The sequence below is a fragment of the Cebidichthys violaceus genome, unplaced genomic scaffold (assembly GCF_023349555.1).
Source record: "Cebidichthys violaceus isolate CVI_PGR_0920_01 unplaced genomic scaffold, fCebVio1.0.p SCAF_10, whole genome shotgun sequence".
Classification (NCBI taxonomy): Eukaryota; Metazoa; Chordata; class Actinopteri; order Perciformes; family Stichaeidae; genus Cebidichthys; species Cebidichthys violaceus.
Window position 1 is genome coordinate 14,877,099 of NW_027176263.1, and position 21,402 is coordinate 14,898,500.

Below are 21,402 nucleotides of genomic sequence, written 5' to 3' on the forward strand. Positions count from 1 at the left end.
AAGCTAGTGCCAAAATTCACCCCCACCTATCGTCTGTTGTGTCTGCGCTTAAACTTAATTAGCGGCAATCGCCTTGACTGGTCATCAATGGCTTGGGGGAGGTCTGCATCCCTTTATATAATAAACAGCTATCTTAACTCATTCTCTCCTGATTGCATTACTGTACAATTAGTTCAGCTTTAGAGTACAAGTTGGTGTCTGGGAAAATAATGAAGCTGTCAGTTAGGGTCCAACCTTATGTCTACCTATGTCAACCTAACCGGTTCATCCCAGGGACCCAACATATACTGTGGACATGGAACTCTGTTGAACATGTTTGATTGGCGGGAAAACAAGGCAATTTTTTACAAACCTTTTTTTTTTTTGCCACAGGAGCTCCTCCTTCAGTCATCAAGGAAAAGCTGGAATAATGCAAGTGCTTTTTTTTTTTGCAAAACTATCCACCCATTTGGCATTTCTCTATTTTGTTGCATTAAAACCTGTAATTAAAAGGTTATTTTATTTTAAATGTATGTAATAGCCCTACACAGAATAGTCTAAACTTGTGATGTGGAAAAAAATTAAAAACAGAAAATTGTTGCATGCATATTATGTATTCACCCCTTCCTCATCAAGCCCTTAAAAACAGCCCAGTATCATGAAATAGTCACAAAGTGCAATCTATTGCTTTGGTGTAAATGGACACAATTTTGTTCTTCTTCTCCCTCAGCATGAGAACAACGCTGATGGAAAGTAATTGATCGTCAGAAAGCGATGTGGTCTGTGACATTTCTTCCTAAACCAAACTAAGTGGTTTAGTTTCCTAAACCTAACTGTACGTAGTTATGTTATAAGCCCAACCGTGATGCTTAACCAAGTAACTTTTGTTTTGTAATTTAACGTCGTCCCTCAGAATAGTAGTGCCGAGCTACAACAAAACAAAGAACAAAAAAAGTGACAAATCATGTCGCCGTACACAAAACCAATAGATTGCATTATGGGACATTATATTTCAAGAACTGCAATGAGACTGTGTCGCTAAATAAGACCTGGTGCTTCCAATCACCTTCAGATCACATAATTAGTAAAATACGGTCCACCTGTGTGCAATCTAAGAGAGGACTAACACTGAGTGGACTGAAGGAAACCATTGCCTTTTAGTTTTTTTTATAAGCATATGGCTTTTTTTTCCTGACCATTCTTCCATGAAGCTCTGTGAAGTGTGCAGCTTAAAGTGGTCCTATGGACAGATACTGTGGAGCTTTCCAGGTTTGTTGTGGCGGTATATTCTGTCCATTTTGTAGTAATGGATGTAATGGTGCTCCGTTAGATCATGTGCCACTAGTGCCAATAGTGACTTCTGAAGTTAACCGGTGGCACCAGATCATATTTAGGGACTTCATGGCAAAGGGGGTGAAAACATAATATCCACGTACAAGTTTTAATTTTTTTATTTTCTAGACATTTTTGAAGAAAAAAAAAAGTTTTCATTTCTCTTCACCTTTTAGTGTAGGTTTTTACATAAAATCCAAATAAAAATCCATTTTAATTCCAGGTTGTAAAGCAACACAATAGGAAAAACCACCAAAGGGGGTGAATACTTTTGCAAGGCACTGCAATGGGAAATAGGTTTATCTTGAATTCTTCCAGCGTTCTCTGTGTATATGCACCACTGAAAAAATAGTGTCACAATCAAATAGACACGTTACCTTCTTCACAATAATTTGTGACCACTCCGTTCCGAAAAAAGCCATGATCATCTTCCACACAGTCTTTTATTTGTAAATAATAAAAATGAACTCTTGAATATAAAACATACACATCGGTAGAGCCACATCTGTTGTACAAACAAGAACTGTTGCAGTGAATACTTTAGTCTTTCGTCTAAAATCGTGGTTTGGGAGTGGGCGGGGAGCCATGGGCTGTAAACAATCAGTATTCCTGGAGTAATACTGACAAAGGAAAGGGCGGCCGGCCACACCGCCGAGGGTTTTTCAACAGAAACATCCGCAAAATATGTCCGCAAAAATCACATTTCTCGTTGGCTTTAGAAGTCCAGTCCAAACCGATAGTGATAAACAGGAGGAGGGGGATTTAAAGAGAAGAAAAGTTTGTTCCAATTAGTTAGCTTGTTTTTTCTGCAACTGGGACAAAAAAAAAAAAAAAAAGGCCTGTTAAGCGCCCCCTTGTGGCTCGGTGCCGCTCAGCGGCTCGAGCACATCCACAGGACGCAAATTCCCTCGACGAGACCAGGAATGTTTGTGTGTCAGCGATGTTCCGTTTGTTCATAACTCAAGTTCAAGCCGCTCGTTCCGGTTTGTATGTACAGGGTGTACAGTGTGTGTGACGGGTGTACGCTCAGATACACTCTTTATATTCATATATCTATATCTTTATAACTTCTGTCAAACTCATAATTATACTTCATATACATTTACCTGTTATACACACATTCTCTATCTCTGTCTCTAGCCCCGACTGTCTTAATTAAACTACGGTTTAGATACCGACACCCTCAAAGATACGCCAGGGGGCTCCAGTAAGCTCAGTACTACAGGACAGCACTGTTTCTCAAAAGGGTTCAAAGAAACAACTGAAAACAAAAAGAGAATTTTTTTTTTGTTCCGGAGACTTCCTAACAAGGATATTTAGACCCAGAGTGGAAGGCGTGGCCTGGGCGGAGTTTGAACCCCCCCTTCCCCCCCCTCTATCTATATGGTTCGCTCCTGTCGGGGGGGGGGGGGGGGGCGGGGATGGCTTAGCTTTTCTCGGTTTGTATTCATATTCAGTACGAGCAAACTGTACAAGAACATGCAACATACAAGCTGGCCTAAAAGTATGTGGAACTAACACACACACGGTCTAGTCCTTTTTTTTTTTTCCTGTTTTCTTTTATTATTATTTTTTTTTAGAATCGTTCGTTCATTTGTCTCGTCTTTTTATTTTACAAAAAAAGAAGAAAAAACAGTAGAAAACAAAAGAAAAAGAAAGCAAACAGAATGAAAGAAACATGCATGCGGCTCGGGGCCGGGGGGGGTGGTGGGCTTGGGGGCGGGGCGTCCCCCGAGTCATGCTGCTGCTCCCTCCTGGGGGGGTGGGGGTTGGGCAAAGGGTGTTTCGGGCAAATAGTGCACCATCGCTTGAAACACATACGTACACAGAGGGGGTCTACGCCTCGTGGTACCATTCTGAACTCTAAACAAAGACAGAAAAAAAAATATTCAAAATGAAAAAAGAAAATTGTCAATTACTCCGTCCGAATAAAGGAGTTGAGCTTTCCTTGTGCTAAAGAGCTGACCCAAACCTTGCCAAACCGCTGCCTCTTCGTGCTCATTTGCGGCGTCACCATGGTAACGCCGGCAGAGACAATGGCCACCAATCCACTTGACGGCACGGCTGAGTGAAGCCGCCTCGGTTCGCTACTTGCTAGCTCCGGTGCATTGTTTACACCACTCATCCCCGTGGCCTAGCAGCAAGCTCTACTCTGATTGGCTGGAGGGCTAGGGGGTGGAGGACTCCATTTTGTTCGGGGGGACTCTGACCCCTACCGATATCGGGCCGATACTGACTCAAATAGCTGGATCGGATATCTGTGACAAAGGGGCAGATTTATTCAATTTTGTTCTATGTTTATATGCTAAACATTACGTTCTGGAATTTTAATTCCTGTCTAAGTTTTGATCAATTTTGTTGCTGCATTAAAAAGTGATACATACAGCTTATTAATTAAACACTGGTAGCGGATGGGTACTCGGTATCATCCGATATCTAAAGCCCAGGTATCGCTATCGGTATCGCTATCGGTATCGGGAGGAGGGGGGGTGAAAAAGTGGGATCGGCGCATCCCTATCTCTGATCGGGGCTGCACCAGAAAGGAAGGAGAAAAGAAAAGACAAAAACATCAGCAAGAGGTGAAGAATGTCGGACAGGATCCTCCACTGCTGCAGCTGCAGAGGAGAGAAACAAAGAAAGCACAGCTTCGAAAAAACAAAGAGGCATACGGACGAGGAAAGAGGGAAGGTGTGAGACGTGATTGTCGGACTCCAGCTAGGCTTTGATTGGCTAGTTCTGTCTGTCTCTGTCTCTCCCTCTCTCTCTCTCTCTCTCTCTCTCTCTCTTTCACACACTCCTTCTCTCTCTAGTTCCCTGTTGCTCCGTCTGGCTTTTTCATTGGTTGACCGAGGTTCCCGTCGTTCTCACCCTCTGCTCAGTCCCGGTCCAGTAGCTGTGGTCCATTATTTTGTCATTTAAGGGATATTGAAAGGGGAAGGGGGGGTGGGGTTGCGGTCGCCACTCGGTCACTAGGACCGAACGCCCGGTGGCGGTCCTGAGCTGTCCAGTGACGTCTGAGACGCCAGCCGCGTGAGCGGAGCTAACGTAGGGTCCACCAATGAGGACGGCGGAAACAGTTTGTACCAGCCAATCACCGTGCTTGAGAGGTCCAGCTCCTCCAATAAGATCTGTGCTACGCCCATGAAGCATTTGTGGTCCAATCGTCCGTAGTCGCCCCATACTATCACCTAGAGGAGTGAAGAGAAGAGACGAGTAAGGCTATTTAAACCCAGTTTCGCTCAAAACTTGAATTCCACTTTTAACTTCATATTACCAACAGCTTATCCCTGGTTTCATTCAGTTTTAACTCTAGTTTAATTCTGGTCTGAATCCAGTTAAATTCGGGTATAATCCTGGTTCAACTTTTTTAGTTTTAGTTTGTTTAGTCTGCAAAGCATTGAGCTGGGGAATGACAAATCTGAAGTCTTTGAGACAAGTTCAAGTAAAGTCTCAAGTCATATCAAAAGTTGTTCAAGACAACAACTTTACTTCTTACCTGCTACTCAAGTGTTTTGTCAGTAAATCATTTCGTACTCTTACTCAAGTAGTTATTTGGACGACTGCTTTTACTTCTACTTGACAAGTTGTTTTTGCAACGTCAAAGTCAAGTCCTAAATAATTCAAGATATGGCAAGTTATTAAAATGAATCTGAGTTAAGTCACAACTTCTTGAGTGAAAATCCAAACAAGTCTTCATGAGCAAACTGAGAGCCAGTTTCAGTTGTTTTCCTTTCAAAGCTGTGTTAAAGGACCGGTGTGTAAGATTAAGGGGGAATAATAGTCAGATATGGAATATCACATTCATAATTTTGTTTTCATTAGTGTATAATCACCTCAAACTAAGAATCGTTATGGTTTTTGTGTTTTCGTTAGCTTAGAATGAGCCCTTCATTCACAGTCGGCCATGTTGCACTGCCACGTTTCTACAGTAGCCCAGAGCGGACAAACCGAACACTGACTCTAGAGAGAGCCTTTCACGTTTTTACATTACCTTGAGGCCACCGTAGTTCTTCAACACGCTTGGAAACGGAGGGGTGAGTGAAAGGGGCATTCAGTAAGTTGCAATCTGCAACCTCACCACTAGATGGCACTACATTCTTCACACTGCTCCTTTAAATTTGCTTCTCACAGCGGTTTAGTTTATTCAAGTCGAAAGTCTTAAGTCTACAGCTCTGGCATAGAGACAATTACACTACTATGATCTGTTAAACCATGACTTAAAAGCTTTCTTTACTTCATGCAGTTAATCAAAATAAGTTTTGATTTAAATCTTTCTATGGGCATTCTCATTACAAACAGAGCAATGGCTGGTCGTTCAGTCTTTTTTGAGATTAAAGTGAAGACACGCGCAGAAGATTACCTGAAGCACCTTGCCCTGGGGACTCTCCTCGAAGAGCAGGTGCTGCTGGTAGAGTGGCTCCAGGGTCTTTCGTGCAATCTTGGTTTTCTTTTTGGCTTTACAAGTTCCATTATCCAGCAGGTACACCTTGACGTAGGGAGCTGGGGGAGTGGGGACGGGGTTTAGAGCGAGGGAAAAGGGAGAAAAGAGGGAGTGCAGATAGAAGAATGGAGGGAGAAGCTTTGACAGGGTTGTGCCTGTGTTTAAGCATCTTGTTTAAGGTTTGTGTGGGTGTGTGTGTGTGTGTGTGTGTGTGTGTGTTACCTGGGAGGGATTTGGAGCCTGGTTTGGGAGTAAGGCCTCGAGCCCTGATCACCTCCACCTCCAGCTGACCTTTCTTATCCATCAAACCGATCTGAACATCACCTGTTTTGCATAGGAGACATATGTTTTTAAATCAGCACATACACAGTATATACAGTATGGTGGAGATTCAGTTGTATGTGTAACATAGAACCTTATATCTGTAGTTCATTCATTTTTGCTCTACAAATGTAGAACGTTCTGGGTATGGAATGTGCAGTGGTTTCAGACGGAGCCATCACTCACCCATGGCAGGCGTGGCCAGTGTTTGCCGGCCAACCAGCTGACCGGGGCCTAAACCGTCCAGGAAGTCACTGAATTGACTGTCGGCGCCCAACCGCATACCTGAGAAGATCAGACTGACACACACACACACACACAAATGATTCAATAATTCATAAGCTCAAAACACCATAAGATGTAATTAAAGGTACAATAATACGTTCGGAAAAATGTGTCTCTATCAAGTGCTTTTTAATATTAGCAACAATATGTAAAAAAAACTGGGTTTTCGATTGAGCAACTCAAACAATTCAATTCAATTTACTTTGAATAGCCCAAAATCATGAATCGCAAATTTGCCCCAGAAGAAGATACCTGCAAGTAATTGTTGGGAAGTGTGGTTATGGTGCAGTGTGTGTCTGCTTGTGATGCATTCAGGCACGTTACACACGTAAAACGGCATTAAAATAGACGCAAAGTGTAAAATAGACGCTTCAAGTGGAGCTTATGTGTTCGGCGTAGGTTTGGCCCGTTACCTGGCCTGTGTAGAGAGCCGGATTGATCAATACAGAATTGTATCTACAGCTATGCATGCATCTCCGCAAGGCTGCTTTGAGCTAAATGCCAATGCGATGCCAACACGCTGATGTTAAGCAGGTGTTATATCTACCGTGTTCATCATCTAAGTTTAGCATTTTAGCATGCTAACATTTGCGAATTAGCAGTAAACGCCACGTAGAGCTGAGGCTGATGGGATGCCATTTGTTTTGCAGGTATTTAGCAATAAACCAAAAGAAGTGGATGAACAAAAAACATCAGAGGATCGCCCCCAGTTGTTACAATTCATCCCGATGGGAATGAACTGAATATCATGGCAATCCATCCAATAGTTGTTCAGATATTTCAGTCTGGACCAAAGTGGCTAACAAGCTTTTAGACTAACACTATTGGGCGACACATTTACGGTAAAAGTAAATAAAGACACATTTATTAGAATAGCCATTGCCCCCCCCCATCATAACGCCAACTACAGGTAGGTCTATGTTTCTCCGTACGTACTTCCCCTCAGAGCTGTAGCTGTTCATGCTGCCATCGGTGGACTCTCTGCTGGCCTGCCGGTTCATGGCCGACCCTCCCCGCGGGTACTCCACCGCCATGCCCGTCTCCACGCTCCTCTGGATGCTGCTGCCGCCGCCGCCCTTACCCACCTTCTTCCCTGCTGGTGCTTCTGTAGCAGAACAAGAGGCCGTTAAACAACTTTGCACAAGCCATTCTTTTTCTAACCGAGGCTCAGTTATCAGGCGTCTCATGTGCACTGGGGATTTGTACGGAATATGAGAAAATTAGGACGTTAATACTTCTTTTTTTGCATCAAGTCAAGGGTGGTAACTCAGGATGAGGTTCATCACTACGCAGGCCACCCCGTGCAAATCAATATCCCATGGTGACCTCACCAACATCGCAAGACAGAATTTCTGTTACAAGATAAATAGATAGGAGTCTTTAGGATGCTACAAAATGCTGTAGACAATTTAATTTTTGGAAAATAGGAAGTAATATCGATTGTTTTTTAGGTGATGAGGTCACTGCAGGAAGAAAACATGGCTTAGTCACTCCACCCAAAACTAGAATGCTTAGCAGGGATGTGAAGGTTAAAAACTCAGAAGGTCGAGGAAATCAAATGCACATCTGGACTTAAAGGGAGAGTTCAGATCTTTTTAAAGCCTGACGTACTTTCAGTCCACCCAAAACAAATACCGGGGTTTTCAGATTTAGTTTCTGCATGTGTGTGTTAACACATAACAATTAGACTGTTGAGACAACATTTTTTGGTTCAGGCCAGGCTTTCTCGAAGAACTGAACTCGGTGGGGACAGAAGAGGGTGGAGTAAGGGAGCGTGCCGGAGACAGAGTTCAGGAAGGGGCTGGGAACTACCAGAGCTATTCTACAACGCTCCCTCTCTGCCTCTGTCTGTCTGTCTGTCTGTCTGTCTGTCTGTCTGTCTGTCTGTCTGTCTGTTCTCTGTCTGTCTGTCTGTCCTCTGTCTGTCTGTCTGTCTGTCTGTTCTCTGTCTGTCTGTCCTCTGTCTGTCTGTCTGTCTGTCTGTCCTCTGTCTGTCTGTCTGTCCTCTGTCTGTCTGTCTGTCTGTCTGTCTGCCTGTCTTTGCTCTATTTTATCTGCATCTGTGTCTCTTCAAAACTTTGTTAGAGTGCATTGTGATGCTTCATTATTTAACTCTTTAAAGAAAAACATCAGAGGAGTTCCATTTAACAGCTGCTACATACATGTATTTAATCCTGCTATATAATATAATACCATGCTTGGTTTATTATTTACCAACAATGCACATTTCTGACCTATAAATCCTGAGAAGTATCACCTGAAGTAAGTGTCTGATTGTCCTCCTTTCAAACTATCTGTCTGTCTGTCTGTCTGTCTGTCTTTCAGCCCAACTATTGCTTTACCTTTCTGTCTGTCCACCGCCTTACCCGCCGCCTCTGCAATAACACACAACAACAACAACAACAACAACAAAGCCAATAAAGAACAACATCATCATAAACAGCAGTAACACTGGCTACACTGGTAAAAGATGGAAATGTGTTCCAGCGTCATTGACCTAGTGAAGTCTCTATTCACAGTGTGTGAGTTTGTTTCTGTTTTGACGTTTTAAAAATATGCACCCATGATGCATCTGTTTATCCAAACCAGCTCTTTGAGCGCGTTCACATTTGACGGCGTCGTCTCTCTGAGACTCAAGGGAGCTTTACTGCCTTTGTCCTCGACAACGAAACAGTAGCTGCAACTGTAATCGGGGTCTGACATTAAACATCTAGAGCAAGTTTGGCCAAACTTATTTTAATTATGGGCCACATACAGAAGAATGTGAGGAGTCACGGCGCAAAAACAGTAGTGAAGGAGTCATTTTCAAATGGTCAGACTGCAAGAAAATCTGTATTTTTAGACCAGAAAACCCCCAATTGTGCCATAAAAGAAATATTTAACTAAGAAACAATTTAACATTTTGACATTACAAGTTTACTGGTGTGCATAAAATATTTCTGTATCTGCTGCTCTTAATTTAATTTAATGAAATTATTTTAAATTCTCATACAGTGCACAATATAAATCTGTAAATAAGTTAAAACTGGCAATAATTCACCAAATACTGGTTTATGTTCATGACCCAAGGGCCCACTTAAAAGATAACTACGTAAAGATAAGATATAAATCTAAGTCTATTAATAATAATTTTTACCAAACAGAACTGGCAGACATGTTCAAATATTGGTTTCTGTGCCAAGAGGAGATAACTTCACTAAACTGTGATGCAATTGAGTGTTTTAACTAGGATGTGCAATGTACATACAGTGCAATTTATTCAAAATAGCCTCAACCCTTAATGTAGTTTATTTAAAAAAAAATTAAACGTGGGCAATGCATACTTTATTTACATTTTACATTTGCCCCCAAACACATTCTGTGTGTTGTCAAAACTCCACGGGGAAACCTTTGAGTTCACCACCGTCACCAGACACTATGAGATACTAGTGTGGTTAAGTGAAACCTCCCACCAGAGAAAGCAGTGAAACCCTGCTTTTCCAGCCTTGTTACTCTTTAAAGACACTACGTGTACAAAAAAAATAAAAAATAAATCTGATTTGGCTCCCCGCAGAGGAAGTATGAAAAAAAAGACACTGTAGCTGTCAGTCACAACTATCCCCTCTAATCGTCTCATTTTCCTAAAAAAAAAAACATGACGATGCCGTAATCATGTGAAAACAATCTACATTCATTGAGTTAAGAAAAAAAGCTTTCAAGCTAAATGTACTGCTTCAGCTTTACTGATGAACATTTCATATTTGCCTTTTAGTTTGTCTATCATCTTCCAAAAGCAAAGCATAAATCGCCGCGCAATATGAATGAAATGGCAATCTTCTTGGCGACAGTATTATCTATTTACAGTAATTACACTAATCTCTTAAAATGATTGCATTGATGATTCTGTGATGAAACGTCACACCCCAGCGATGCTGTTAAAAGGGGCCTTCAGTAAGGTGTCTAGTTGGTGTTTCGCTGACCCGTCTGGCTGAGTTGCGAGGTGCTCCGGCTGCGTCTGGACGGCAGGATGGCGACGACGCGCTGGCTGAGGCTCGAGCGCCGCTTCTTGATGCCGCTCCCCAGGCTCCCGAGCGCCGTGTCCGATTGGCTGCCGTCCGCATGCTCCATGCCGTAGATCTCGCCGCTCACGCTGGTGCTCTTCATCATGTGGCGGCCCGTCGCGCGCATGGCCCTGCTGATCATCGCTCGTCAAACCAAAGCTCGAGTTCGTTTTATGTGACTTAATACACCGAAAAGTATCCGTGAATAATACACACAAAACAACAAAAGCGAAGAGAGGCAGTTTGTGTGTGTGTGTGTGTGTGTGTGTGTGTGTGTGTGTGTGTGTGTGTGTACCTGAAGCGTCCCCGGGGTCTCTCCGACTGGATGGACATGTAGCTGGTGCTACTGATGCGAGAGGCACTGCTGGTTCGAGAGATGGCTGACACGTCGCTGACATCGCTGTCCGAGGACTTGTGGGAGACGTTCTCGCTGCTCCGCCTCTGGTCCTTGTAGAGCTGCGGGGGGAAAAAAGGCACATCGCAACAGGCTGGTGTCATCCAGCGTTCATGGTTCATAGATATGCCAAAGTGATTTTTTTCCGTATGTTATCCACGTAATCTTGAACGAGGAAGTATAAAGACCGCTGAATTCAATTCTATTCAATTTATTTTTGTGTAGCCTAAAATCACACGAGGCGATGGATGGGTCCAGCAAACTGCAATCTTTCAGCCAGGAGACCGTAGTTTGTTCCCCACGTTAAAGGAGAAGTCCATGTTGATTTATTCCTCACGTTACTTGCTTACTTTTATTTAAGCATATAGATTTTTTTTAAGCCAAATGACGATCTATTTCAAAAAGTATTTCACGACCTTTTCCCAAATCATATGAATAAAGTATATTTTTGAAAAGACCGTATGAATGTAACAAGTGAAAATGGACCTGTGCTGCAAGTTTTCATAGGGAAATGCACAAAAAATGAGGAGTAACTTCTCGTAGGAGATCATAAGAGCCGCTGTGTGAGGATACGTTGCTAGTAGACGGTAGCACTAGACACTGAAGAGCATGTACTGTCAGGTCATTGTTCTGTTTACTTAACCGTTAAGAACTGTGATACACACTGATAGCAGCTAGCTGGTGACCATTGTTGAGTATTTAGCAGCTGAACGAGCCACATATTTAACAGATGTGGAAACAGGCCAACTGTTTTCTAATTCAGACCAACTGTGTGAGGCCGTATTTCCAATTTCCATGACAAAAATTAAATTGATATTTTAATGCTTAATAACTGGTTAAGTCTTAATGTCCCGTTTTCACTTATTCGGGCAAATATTTGTGCCCTGCTCAGTTTTACGTAGCCCTTACACATGGTCACAAAACTCCATCAACCAATCGGAATGATAAAGGTATAACTTCTCCACTGTGAGAAAAAGTGATCTGGAAAAATCAAATCATAACACCTGTGCTTTTTTTTGTGCTGAGAAATGACGTCCTTTTATGACTTTTCTTAACCACATTTCCTTGATGGAAAACATCACGAGGAGTCATCAAAGAGCGATGCGGAGGACACAACCTGCCTCTGAGGCCAGCAAAAAAAACAGACGGGACGAAAGGCCCAGGAGGGAAACAAACAAATCACACAAATTTAAAAATTACGCTTTTCACGCCGAAAAGTGACAAGTTTGCGACCCCTGGGAATCATTGAAGCATCTTTGCCTTTGGAAAATTTGAGCAGCTCTTATCATGACTGCCACTTCCGGGTCATTTCACTCAGTATGGAACCTTTTGAAGCCAAAAAAAAAAACTGGCTTATCGTGACATCGATTATACCTGTGACTTTCCTGCAAAGCCAAGACAAAAGGTCTGTTGTGAAAGAAGGCCTGAAGGAGACATCGGGGTATATCAAGCTGTGCAAATAAGTATTTAAAGTATTTAAAAGGGTGCCTTTAAAAGTAGCCTCATTACCGCTTATTGTAATATGAATCCTACTAATCAGTCTTACATGCAGAGTATTACTCAAATATTGGGGAAATTAAATGCAATTCACTGCTATGCACTTCAGCATCATTATGGCACATGCTCTCTGGCTGGAACCCTTATTGTCCTTCTCCGTTCTCCCGCCGAGTTCAAAGTGAGACTGAATGAAGCCCCCAAACACCCCCCCCCCCCCACCCCACCGCCAAAAAAAAATATGAAATAAATAACGGTTGTGGCCCACCTCCCTTTTGTTCTTGAGGGCTCGGTCCAGGTCCTGTTGGCTGGAGGTGGCGGCAGCTGACGCCCGGTTGGAATGGACCCTCATCTGGAGCTGACGAACGCACTCCTCTGCTACCAGGGCTACACACACACACACACACACACACACACACACAAACTCCCACTTAAATCAGACACCGCACTGCAAGTTGACCCTATTTGCAGAACGTAAACGCTACCGCTGTGTTAATTCATCTTCAGCTCAAACAGCAAGTGTAATATTTCAGTAAATAGAAGCAACAGTTAAACAACTTGGCAGAGAGCAGCGACTTCCCCCGGAGTCTTGTCGCCACTGCGATGGTTGCCAGGCAACCAGGAGATGCGCCAGAAAGTAACAGCGCCCTCCCCCCCCCAAAAAAAAGTGTCCAGCACATAACCCTCCTGAAACTATGACTGGTTTCCCTTCCTGTTTCCCTCAACACATCCATACATCATAGAGAGCGATGGAGAAAATGCCCCGCTGACTTTCAGCTGGCCTGTTTCAAACACCAGAAAGGATTCCTTAAAGGGATAGTTTGGATGTTTTAAAGCGGGGTTGTAAGAGGTACTTATCAATAGTCGGTGTATTGCTACAGTAGATGACTTCAGTGTTTGAGGTTTGGTTTCAAATTCACCAAAGTCACACGAGCAAACTAACCTGTCGAGGCAGAGGTGAAATGACTGTTTTTTGTCAATGGAGCCTAGCGGCTTTGAAGAGAGCATAGATGGATACAACGGCTTAGGTTCCCCTTCTGAAAAGGGCTGTTTGTGGGCATCTAAAGTGGAGAAAATATTCTAAATATGGCGCACACTTAAACAGATTTAATACACTGACTATTAAACAAACATCCAAACTCTCCCTTTAAACCAAGGACATTTTTATACAGCATGTTCTGAAGATGTGGGCATGTGATAATAATGTTGTCTGAATTTCACTGCATCAGTCCGCTACAGTCAACGCTGTACAAGGTGATGAAGAAATCCCCCCCCCCCCGAATGCTTCAGTTTAACACACGAAACCAACAGACATCCGTTACCTTGTTCTACAGTGCTGCTCTTGGGGGGAAGCTGTGGGAGTTGCCTCACTCTGCGGGCGGAGGAGGACGTCACTGAGGAGGAAAGAGACGCACCACCTTGGAGGTAGCCCCTGACACGGGATGGTGGTGATAGTGAGGCAGACAAAGGGTGGGAGAGAAAGAGAGAGAGAGAGAGAGGGAGGGAGGGAGGGAGGGAGGGAGGGGTGGGGAAGAAGAAATAACAAAAGCAAGGATGAAAAATATGGGGGATGAAAAAAAAAAAAAAGAGAGAAAATTAAATTAAAGTCAATCTGTTTGTGACACTGCAGCTCCGGTTGGCACTCGCTGGATGGAGTTCACATTTCTGGAGTTGATCCTATTCAGATCAGCATCATTTTCAACATTAAAAGTGGTTGAAATTCACGTGAGAAACACAAAAAACTGAGCAGAACAACCACCAATGGAACCAGCTGTCATCCCACGTATCTTTTCTTAAAACGTGCACCAAATAGTTGCTTTTTTTAAATTTATTTTTTTAAATGAAGCGACAGAATGTGGCTATAGGAAAAAAATATATATATACGGCGTCGAAATGAAAGAACAGCAACAATAGTTTAGTGAAAAATCTGTAGCAAATTCACAAAGTGAAGCTCGTTGGTGAGGGATCCTGTCGCAGGAAGAGCAGCAAATAAAGGTTAAGACAGTGGAAGAACACAGAGAAGGTGAAAGCCGTTAAGCACAAATCCCACCACGTCTGCAGACACCCATTCATTTGTAATCCATTCTCACGACAGACCCGAGACCAGGTTCAGGAAACCCGTTCCCTATTTCACCCTGAACTACTTTGTCAACTCCATGTCTTTTGGCACGATGCCAATCAAATCCATTGCATATTCTTATGACAATAGTCATAATACTTTGATTATTCCATTAAGTATTAAATGAAATAAGATCATTTATTTAATAAACTTTATTATTCCCTTCTTGTGCCAGAGTTTGATCAAAGATTACAACAGAAGAATAACAAAAACAATAGAATTAAAATATAAAAAAATATATGAGCAATAGTCATAATTATTAAGTGACACCAGTGCAAAAATAAAAGTAGCAATAAGAGTGAGGTAAATATATATATTTTTTTACTAAAATAGAAAAAGTTAATTACAACATGAGATTAAAAACAAGAGTACAAATAAAAATGTATAAGTAATACTAACACCACTGCCTAAAAATATGGATATTATTTCTTTATTTTTACACAGATACATCAACAGTTCCATTGGAACAAATTTCCATTAAAAAATGTCCATTTTACTGCCGTTTTACACTTAACAAAATAAACTTAACTCGACACTTCGAGCGTACACACAGTCTTGACAACACATACACACCAAACACACAAACACACAACGGCAGCTGCGAGGGCTGCGATGCGGCAAAGACGGGTCACAGAAACACACACAAACACAAAACACGTAAAACACACGAGGGAGTGAGAGAGCAGCCCCGCCCCTCTGCACCACACTACCTATCGACTGGGGGCCACTCGTTCTAGGGGAATCCCCTTACCAAGGGGCCGCAGTGGGGCCTTCTTTCCTCTGGAGCCCCTTAAGATGGAGGTGGGCTTGATTCTGGTACACACACACACACACACACACACACACACACACACACACACACACACACACACACACACACACACACACAGTGTGCCATACAAACCCAAAGCCCCCGCAACACAGTGTGGAAGCAGCAGCATGCAGGAACGAAAAAAACGGGACGAAAGATGGGGTCGAGGAAAATGGAGAGAAAAAAAAAAGAAGAAGCAAAAGAATACAAATAAATATAAAGGTCATCCAAATCATGTGACATTCAAGTGAAACTATTGGATGGATAACCATCACTTTTTGTACAAGGTCCACCACAAGATGAATTCTAATAGTTATTTTTATATAAAACTTCCACCAAGTCAAATTTTTTATTTGCCCAATACTTAAGTTTGCGACAAAAAGACCTCCTCTGGTTGTATAGAAGTCTAGTCTAAAATGACTCTACTTCTCTCTTGATTTATTCCCTCAGTAAACATTGTAAACATGAGTTTATGGTCTCAATCTCTAGTTTACAGTCTTCTTCAATACAGCATGATGTTCATTTAGTACATTATGATTCATTTAGAGTCAAACAGACCATAAAGCAGACTATGCTTTAAGGCGGGGCTACCTTGTGATTGACAGGTTGCTGCCACGGTGTTGCCTTGTCTGGGAGTTGTCCCTGTTTTCGTCTTAGAACTTTAAACCTTTCACAGTTAATTGAAACCGTTTTAGGCGCCTACACATCTCTTATTCAGCGTTCAGAAGCACTTAGCTCCACCCACTTCTGGTTGCTAGAAAACCGTGGCTGTAGAGAAATTTAAGATAGTCACAACACTAATGACCGGAATTTGTTGGAATTTATCTGGGCATGAACTAAATATGACCTTAATGCCTCAAGCTACATAAACGTATTCAACATTATATTTAACACCATTTGCCAATTAAATACCAATAAATGTTCACCTTTCAACCATCAAACGAGGTCCAAGATTTATTGTGTGTCTATGAATTCCTGCTTTAATCTCAATCCCCATTCAGGCTGGATTTGTGTCTGTTGGAGAGGTGGGGTGTTGACATGTGTTGGTCAGTGATTTCATCTCGTTCATGTGGGTTATTTTTCATAATTACAGCCCAGGGTGAGATAATACAAATCCTGCTATGGCGAAGGCGATGCACGCTACCCACTCCGCCTGTGATTGACTTACCCTGATATTCTTACACTAACCCAAACCAAGCTAAAAAATAAAAAAAAAATTCTGATGGATGTAAATAAGCCAACATCAACATATAGAGCTATTTGAGAACTAATATGACAACAGAAAATTCGAAATTCATTTTGGGAGACGGATAGATGGTATTCTCTTTTGAGTGGGTTTTATTTGGCCTATATTTGTTTACATTTTGGCAAATTGGCACCAATAAAAGTATGCCAAAGTCAATATCTGTTTCTGGGAAGGCTTTTGTCCATCTCTTTTGGCTTTGCCCTATGGAACGTCTTTGTGTATTACAGCTTTGTCCTGTAATACACAGGACTAAGGGGAATGTCCCCACACCCCGCTGTAATGGTAAGAAAAGATGGCTTCTTTTCAAACTGGTGAGTGGGAAAAGCTACCAGCAAAAGCCTTCTATGTTGAAGCCGGTGGTGTAACCCCAAGGTCCCGTGGTTGAACTCATACACTACTGTTTGACATGTGCTGAGCCTGCAGTACATGCCTTACCTGCCGCTGTCTCGGAGCTTCCTGCCAAGAGCGTGACACTCGGGTGTCTCCAGGGTCCGAGGCTGCCTGGAGAACGGTGGATGAGTCAAAGGGGACAATACACAAAAGAAATCAAAAATATGGATGGATGGATGAGAGGATGGAAGAGAGCACGACGGAGGAGACATCATTTAGATTTAGAGCAGTCTAACTCTGTCAGGGGTTTGTCATCGGCTTTATACCTTTACGATCCGGAAAACAGGAAATAGGGGGCATGCTGTGATGAATGGTGTGATTGTGATATGAATAAGGGGTGTCACACACTCATGCATCATCTGTGTGTGTGTGTGTGTGTGTGTGTGTGTGTACCTCTTCTTTGTACTGAGGTGAATTAAATTCTCTTGAGAAGGCAGTAGCATCCACATTCTCCATTCATGGACATGAAGATGACAAGGATGATACATGCACCACCACACACACACACACACACACACACACACACACACACACACACACACACACACACACACACACACACACACACACACACACACACACAGTCACACTGTCACACTTCTGGTATGAATTTATGGACATCATGAATTCAAAGTCATTGCTGAGCACTTTGCCTTGTGAAAATGACAGACTTCGTAGGACAAGGCAAGCACACAGAAGCTGCAGATGGCGATTCCCAGAACGAGAAGCGCACATCGGAAAGACTGCAGGGAAGCGAACTAAACGAGGCTGGGTTTCACAACGAAACCAGTACAAACTACTAAGTTCAGAAGAAAATAAACCGGCTGACTGAAAAACGCGAAGGAAGGATAGGAAAAGCCACAGAACAAAAACGTCGGCACCAACAACCACAACCAGGGACGAAAAAAACTATCGCTACAATTCTGCAACAAATTACAAACCAGAGAGACAAACACCCACAAACTGAAAAACCATACAAGCAACCCTTTACACAATGTGAGTGACACAGTCCACAACAAAGTAGAACTTGTCTATAGGCCTATACATGGGCACTCAGGCTTTCATGTCGACAAGTTCTACATTGTATGTCATGTTCTCACTCTCACTGTGTCCAGCTTATTAACCACAGACCAGAAATGAAGGCAAAGCGATAGAAGGCTAAATTGAAAAAAAGTCAGGAATAGCTTGTGATTTTATCTTGGTTTTGTAAAAAATAAATAAAGTGAAACCCTGCAGTTGCAATTGCTGCTATTACTAGTTTAAAGAAAATAACAATTTATGGTGTGAGCAAGTTCAAACCATTTAGGGATATATACGATTATCCGGCTTTTTTGTCGAGAGTTAGAGGAGAAGATTGATACCACACTCAAATCGTTGTTAAATATGAAGCTAAAGCCAAGAGATACTAGCGTAGCATAGCATAAAGATATGAAATAGGGGCAAAACAGCTGTGGGTATGTTCCAATTATGTCTCGTCTTTATAATTCGTCCCTTTTGGCAGAGCCAAGCTAGTTGATTACCCCAGTTACGAGTCTTTATGCTAAGCTAAGCTAACCTTCTCTTGGCTGTACCATCATATTCAAGAGGACAAATATGAGTATGGTGTGGATCTTCTCATCTAATAGTCAGCAAGTAAGTGAATAAGTGTATTTTCTAAAGATGTTGAACTGTTTCTTAAGAGGCATATGAACATTTTATAATCAGACACTTTCCTGTTGTACTAAATTTGGCTAAAATAAGTCAGTTTAAGCTTGTTCTTTATGATGCAAGATAAAGTCACTCACATTTACCAGAGTAGAAAGAGTTGGAATAGCTTAGGTGGCAAATTCACTACCAGCTAATCAGAGATATCACAACTAAGCAAAGAGATTAGAGCTAGCTGCGAAAATGCGGTAGAGCTTGACATCTGCCTGAACCCAATAAGACCCAACTGAACCCATACAATACTAGGGGGACAAAAACTTGGGGATTGGTGACATACTGGTTGGTGATTTGCCTAGTAACCCCCCCCCCAAAAAAAAAAAACTTCTCCTTTTATCATAATTCAACAAAACACTTTAGAGGTTTGGTTAATAGTGGCATCAGATTTTAAGGCATTAGTCAAGCTCTAAGAGGAAGCGGCTGGGCGGGGTCCACAAAAGGGTACCTGTCATCTTCAGGGGACGCATGTTGGATAAGAATCCTGGGACTTGCCGGACGTCTCCGGGGCAGGGAATGGGATAAAGATTTTCTATGTGTACACATACAAAATATATCACCCATATGACCAAATCAGCAAACCGCTACAAAATCAGAAAGCCACGCTATTCCATTATTGGTTGTTAATGGGTGCACATATTTTTTGGCAACTTGGGGGGGGGGCAACAGAACACCTGACATACTATAATGTTTTTTTTTTTAGCTGTGCCAAGGAGGTTATATCGGTGCAGTTTGTTTGTCTGTTTGTCAGCGGGATTACTTAAAAGCTACTGGCCCAATTTTCATGAAACAGAAGGGTGTAGTGTGGCTCCAAGGAGGGACCCATTAAACCCAGAGGACCCAGAGTGCAAACCAATCACGGGGCGGATACACAAATTATTTTCCCCTTTCATTAACATTATGAGAACGCGCATGGCACTGGCATTGGTCTGCGCTCCCTGAGTGCCCTACTCCTTACCTCCGCCAAGGAGGTCATAATTTCACTTTGTTTGTTTGTCAGTGGGATTAGGGGAAAACTGCCGGCCCGATTTTCACGAAACCTGGCGGAAGGGTGTAGCATGGACCAAGGAAGAACTCATTACATTTTGGAGCGGATCCAAACCACGGGACTGATACACTAATAATCTTTTACATTTTGCCTTGGCGGAGGTCTCCCCTTCTAGTCATTTGTAGATTTGTTGCCAACAAAATACCAACAATAAACCTGCATGCGACTTCCAGGATGAAGATGAATGGAAGGAGTACTGAGTATTTTGACCCTTATCTTTTACACTGCCGTCACACTAGGCAGTTGACAAGTCAAGGCCAAGTGTGGACAGGATGAATCATTACAGGTACCCACAACTCTTTCAACGTACATATAGCATGTGAGTATCCTAACAAAATACACTTGAATACATTCAAACATATCCCAGAAGGTATTTTGATTATATTCTGGGTATGGTTAAGCAAGAAAGCAGCCCTGGCAGCAGAAATCCCTGGATCAAGCAGGATTAGCTATTATTAAGAACTAAAGCTAGCAAATTAGTTGCATGAGCGGTTGAAGGGTTGATTCCACTCGAGTCGGGACTGTGAGAAACTAAGCAGGGTGAGTTTATCTTTAGATACAGTGATTAGGTAAGGTGTGCAAGAAGAGGTGCACTGATTCTGTTGCTAGGGTGCCGATCTTTGATGGGTCAACAAAGGCGTCTCGATGGTGATCTGAATGAATGATCTGAAATTTGGCAAAATATTTCTGCAGTTGAGCAATTCAACAAATGCAAGGATTACTAATGATCCTTGCCGATAGATCTACCCATGTCAGTTTTAGAAAATTGTTGCACCTTCAAAGACAGCTTGAGGATTGTGGCGAAACATGAGGGCTGCAGGGCGAAACAGCAGATTGGAATAATAGAGTGGTGTACAGCGAAGGGGTCTTGGTTAGAGTGAGGATGGGGTAGGCTTAATCTTCAGCTAGGACCATTCAGAGGGCAAAGAACTACAAAGACCAGGAAAGGTAGAGGAGAAGAGATTGCTGGAGCACTACAGGAGGGTTTAGGGGGGTCGGGCGGGGACAGAGGCTGGTACCTTTCAGTCTCTGGTGAGGGGGCGTGATTGTCTGGAGTCAGACAGTTGGCGCTAGCGCTCCTAACCCTGTCCAGAGAAGGCTGCAGATCACTAGAGGCACCACAGCATAACATGCCAATCCAATGGAGGAGGAGGAGGAGGAGGAGACAGGAGGAGAGGACAGACACAAACACGGAGAGAGAAAACAATGGACAAACAGAAAAAAAAAAATGTTTCAAAGGAAAGTCCATGTTAGATTCCCAAAATCATAATGCTAGACTGAGAACTAAACTAGGACTGGCTGGCGTATGGATGCGGAGTGTCTGCAAGTTGTCTTGGTTGTCATGGAGATAAGGTTGAGTGGAAACCTGTGTTTTTTGATTGCAAAGGATGGAATGCTCTCCGCACTTTTTCTCCCAACCCGGCACTGCCGATGCTCATACGTTAAACCGTTAATTCAAATCTGTGCGCATGTATGCGTGTGTGTCTTACCTAACGGTCACCTCATCTGTGAACATTACGACGCGGTGTGTTGTGATGGAGCTGCGCGTTGCCACGACCACGTGCGATCCCGTGACAGAGCTTATCTTTCGGCATGCAGGCAGCGAGGAACTAGTCACAAGATGACAATTTCAAAAACAGCATGCATTTGCAAACGAAACAAAAGAAAGCTCAGATTGGAAAGGAATCCGTGAAGCTCCTGCCGCTGTAGAAGATACTCACACAAAAGGAAGTCTGACGAGTTCTGTAGATATCCTAGCGCTAATATTGGAGATTATCAACTTTTGCTACAATAAAAGGATTAT

The 21,402-nt window shown here is 42.7% G+C and overlaps 1 protein-coding gene across 1 annotated transcript; it reads right to left on the reverse strand.

The window, feature by feature from the left end:
- Nucleotides 1–1,735: 1,735 nt before the first annotated feature.
- Nucleotides 1,736–19,445, reverse strand: rims1a (regulating synaptic membrane exocytosis 1a). The gene is made up of 13 exons (XM_068727087.1): nt 18,999–19,445; nt 17,246–17,302; nt 16,898–16,963; nt 13,609–13,718; nt 12,555–12,673; nt 10,694–10,854; nt 10,318–10,532; nt 8,701–8,733; nt 7,295–7,463; nt 6,260–6,372; nt 5,975–6,076; nt 5,672–5,811; nt 1,736–4,499 (listed from the first exon to the last, which is right to left on the reverse strand). Exons 1-13 carry the CDS (start codon nt 19,112–19,114, stop codon nt 4,281–4,283), a joined length of 1,620 nt encoding a protein of 539 aa, XP_068583188.1. The 5' UTR covers nt 19,115–19,445; the 3' UTR covers nt 1,736–4,280.
- Nucleotides 19,446–21,402: the final 1,957 nt, after the last annotated feature.

Bases quoted from the DNA above. Each gene is read 5' to 3' on its own strand.
- rims1a (XM_068727087.1), bottom strand. From the start codon at position 19,114: ATGGGTGATATATTTTGTATGTGTACACATAGAAAATCTTTATCCCAT. The intron at 16,964-17,245 runs GTACACACACAC...ACCGTTCTCCAG, and splicing joins CACCTCAGTACAAAGAAGAG to GCAGCCTCGGACCCTGGAGA. The intron at 4,500-5,671 runs GTAATCTTCTGC...TCACTCCTCTAG, and splicing joins CCCAGGGCAAGGTGCTTCAG to GTGATAGTATGGGGCGACTA.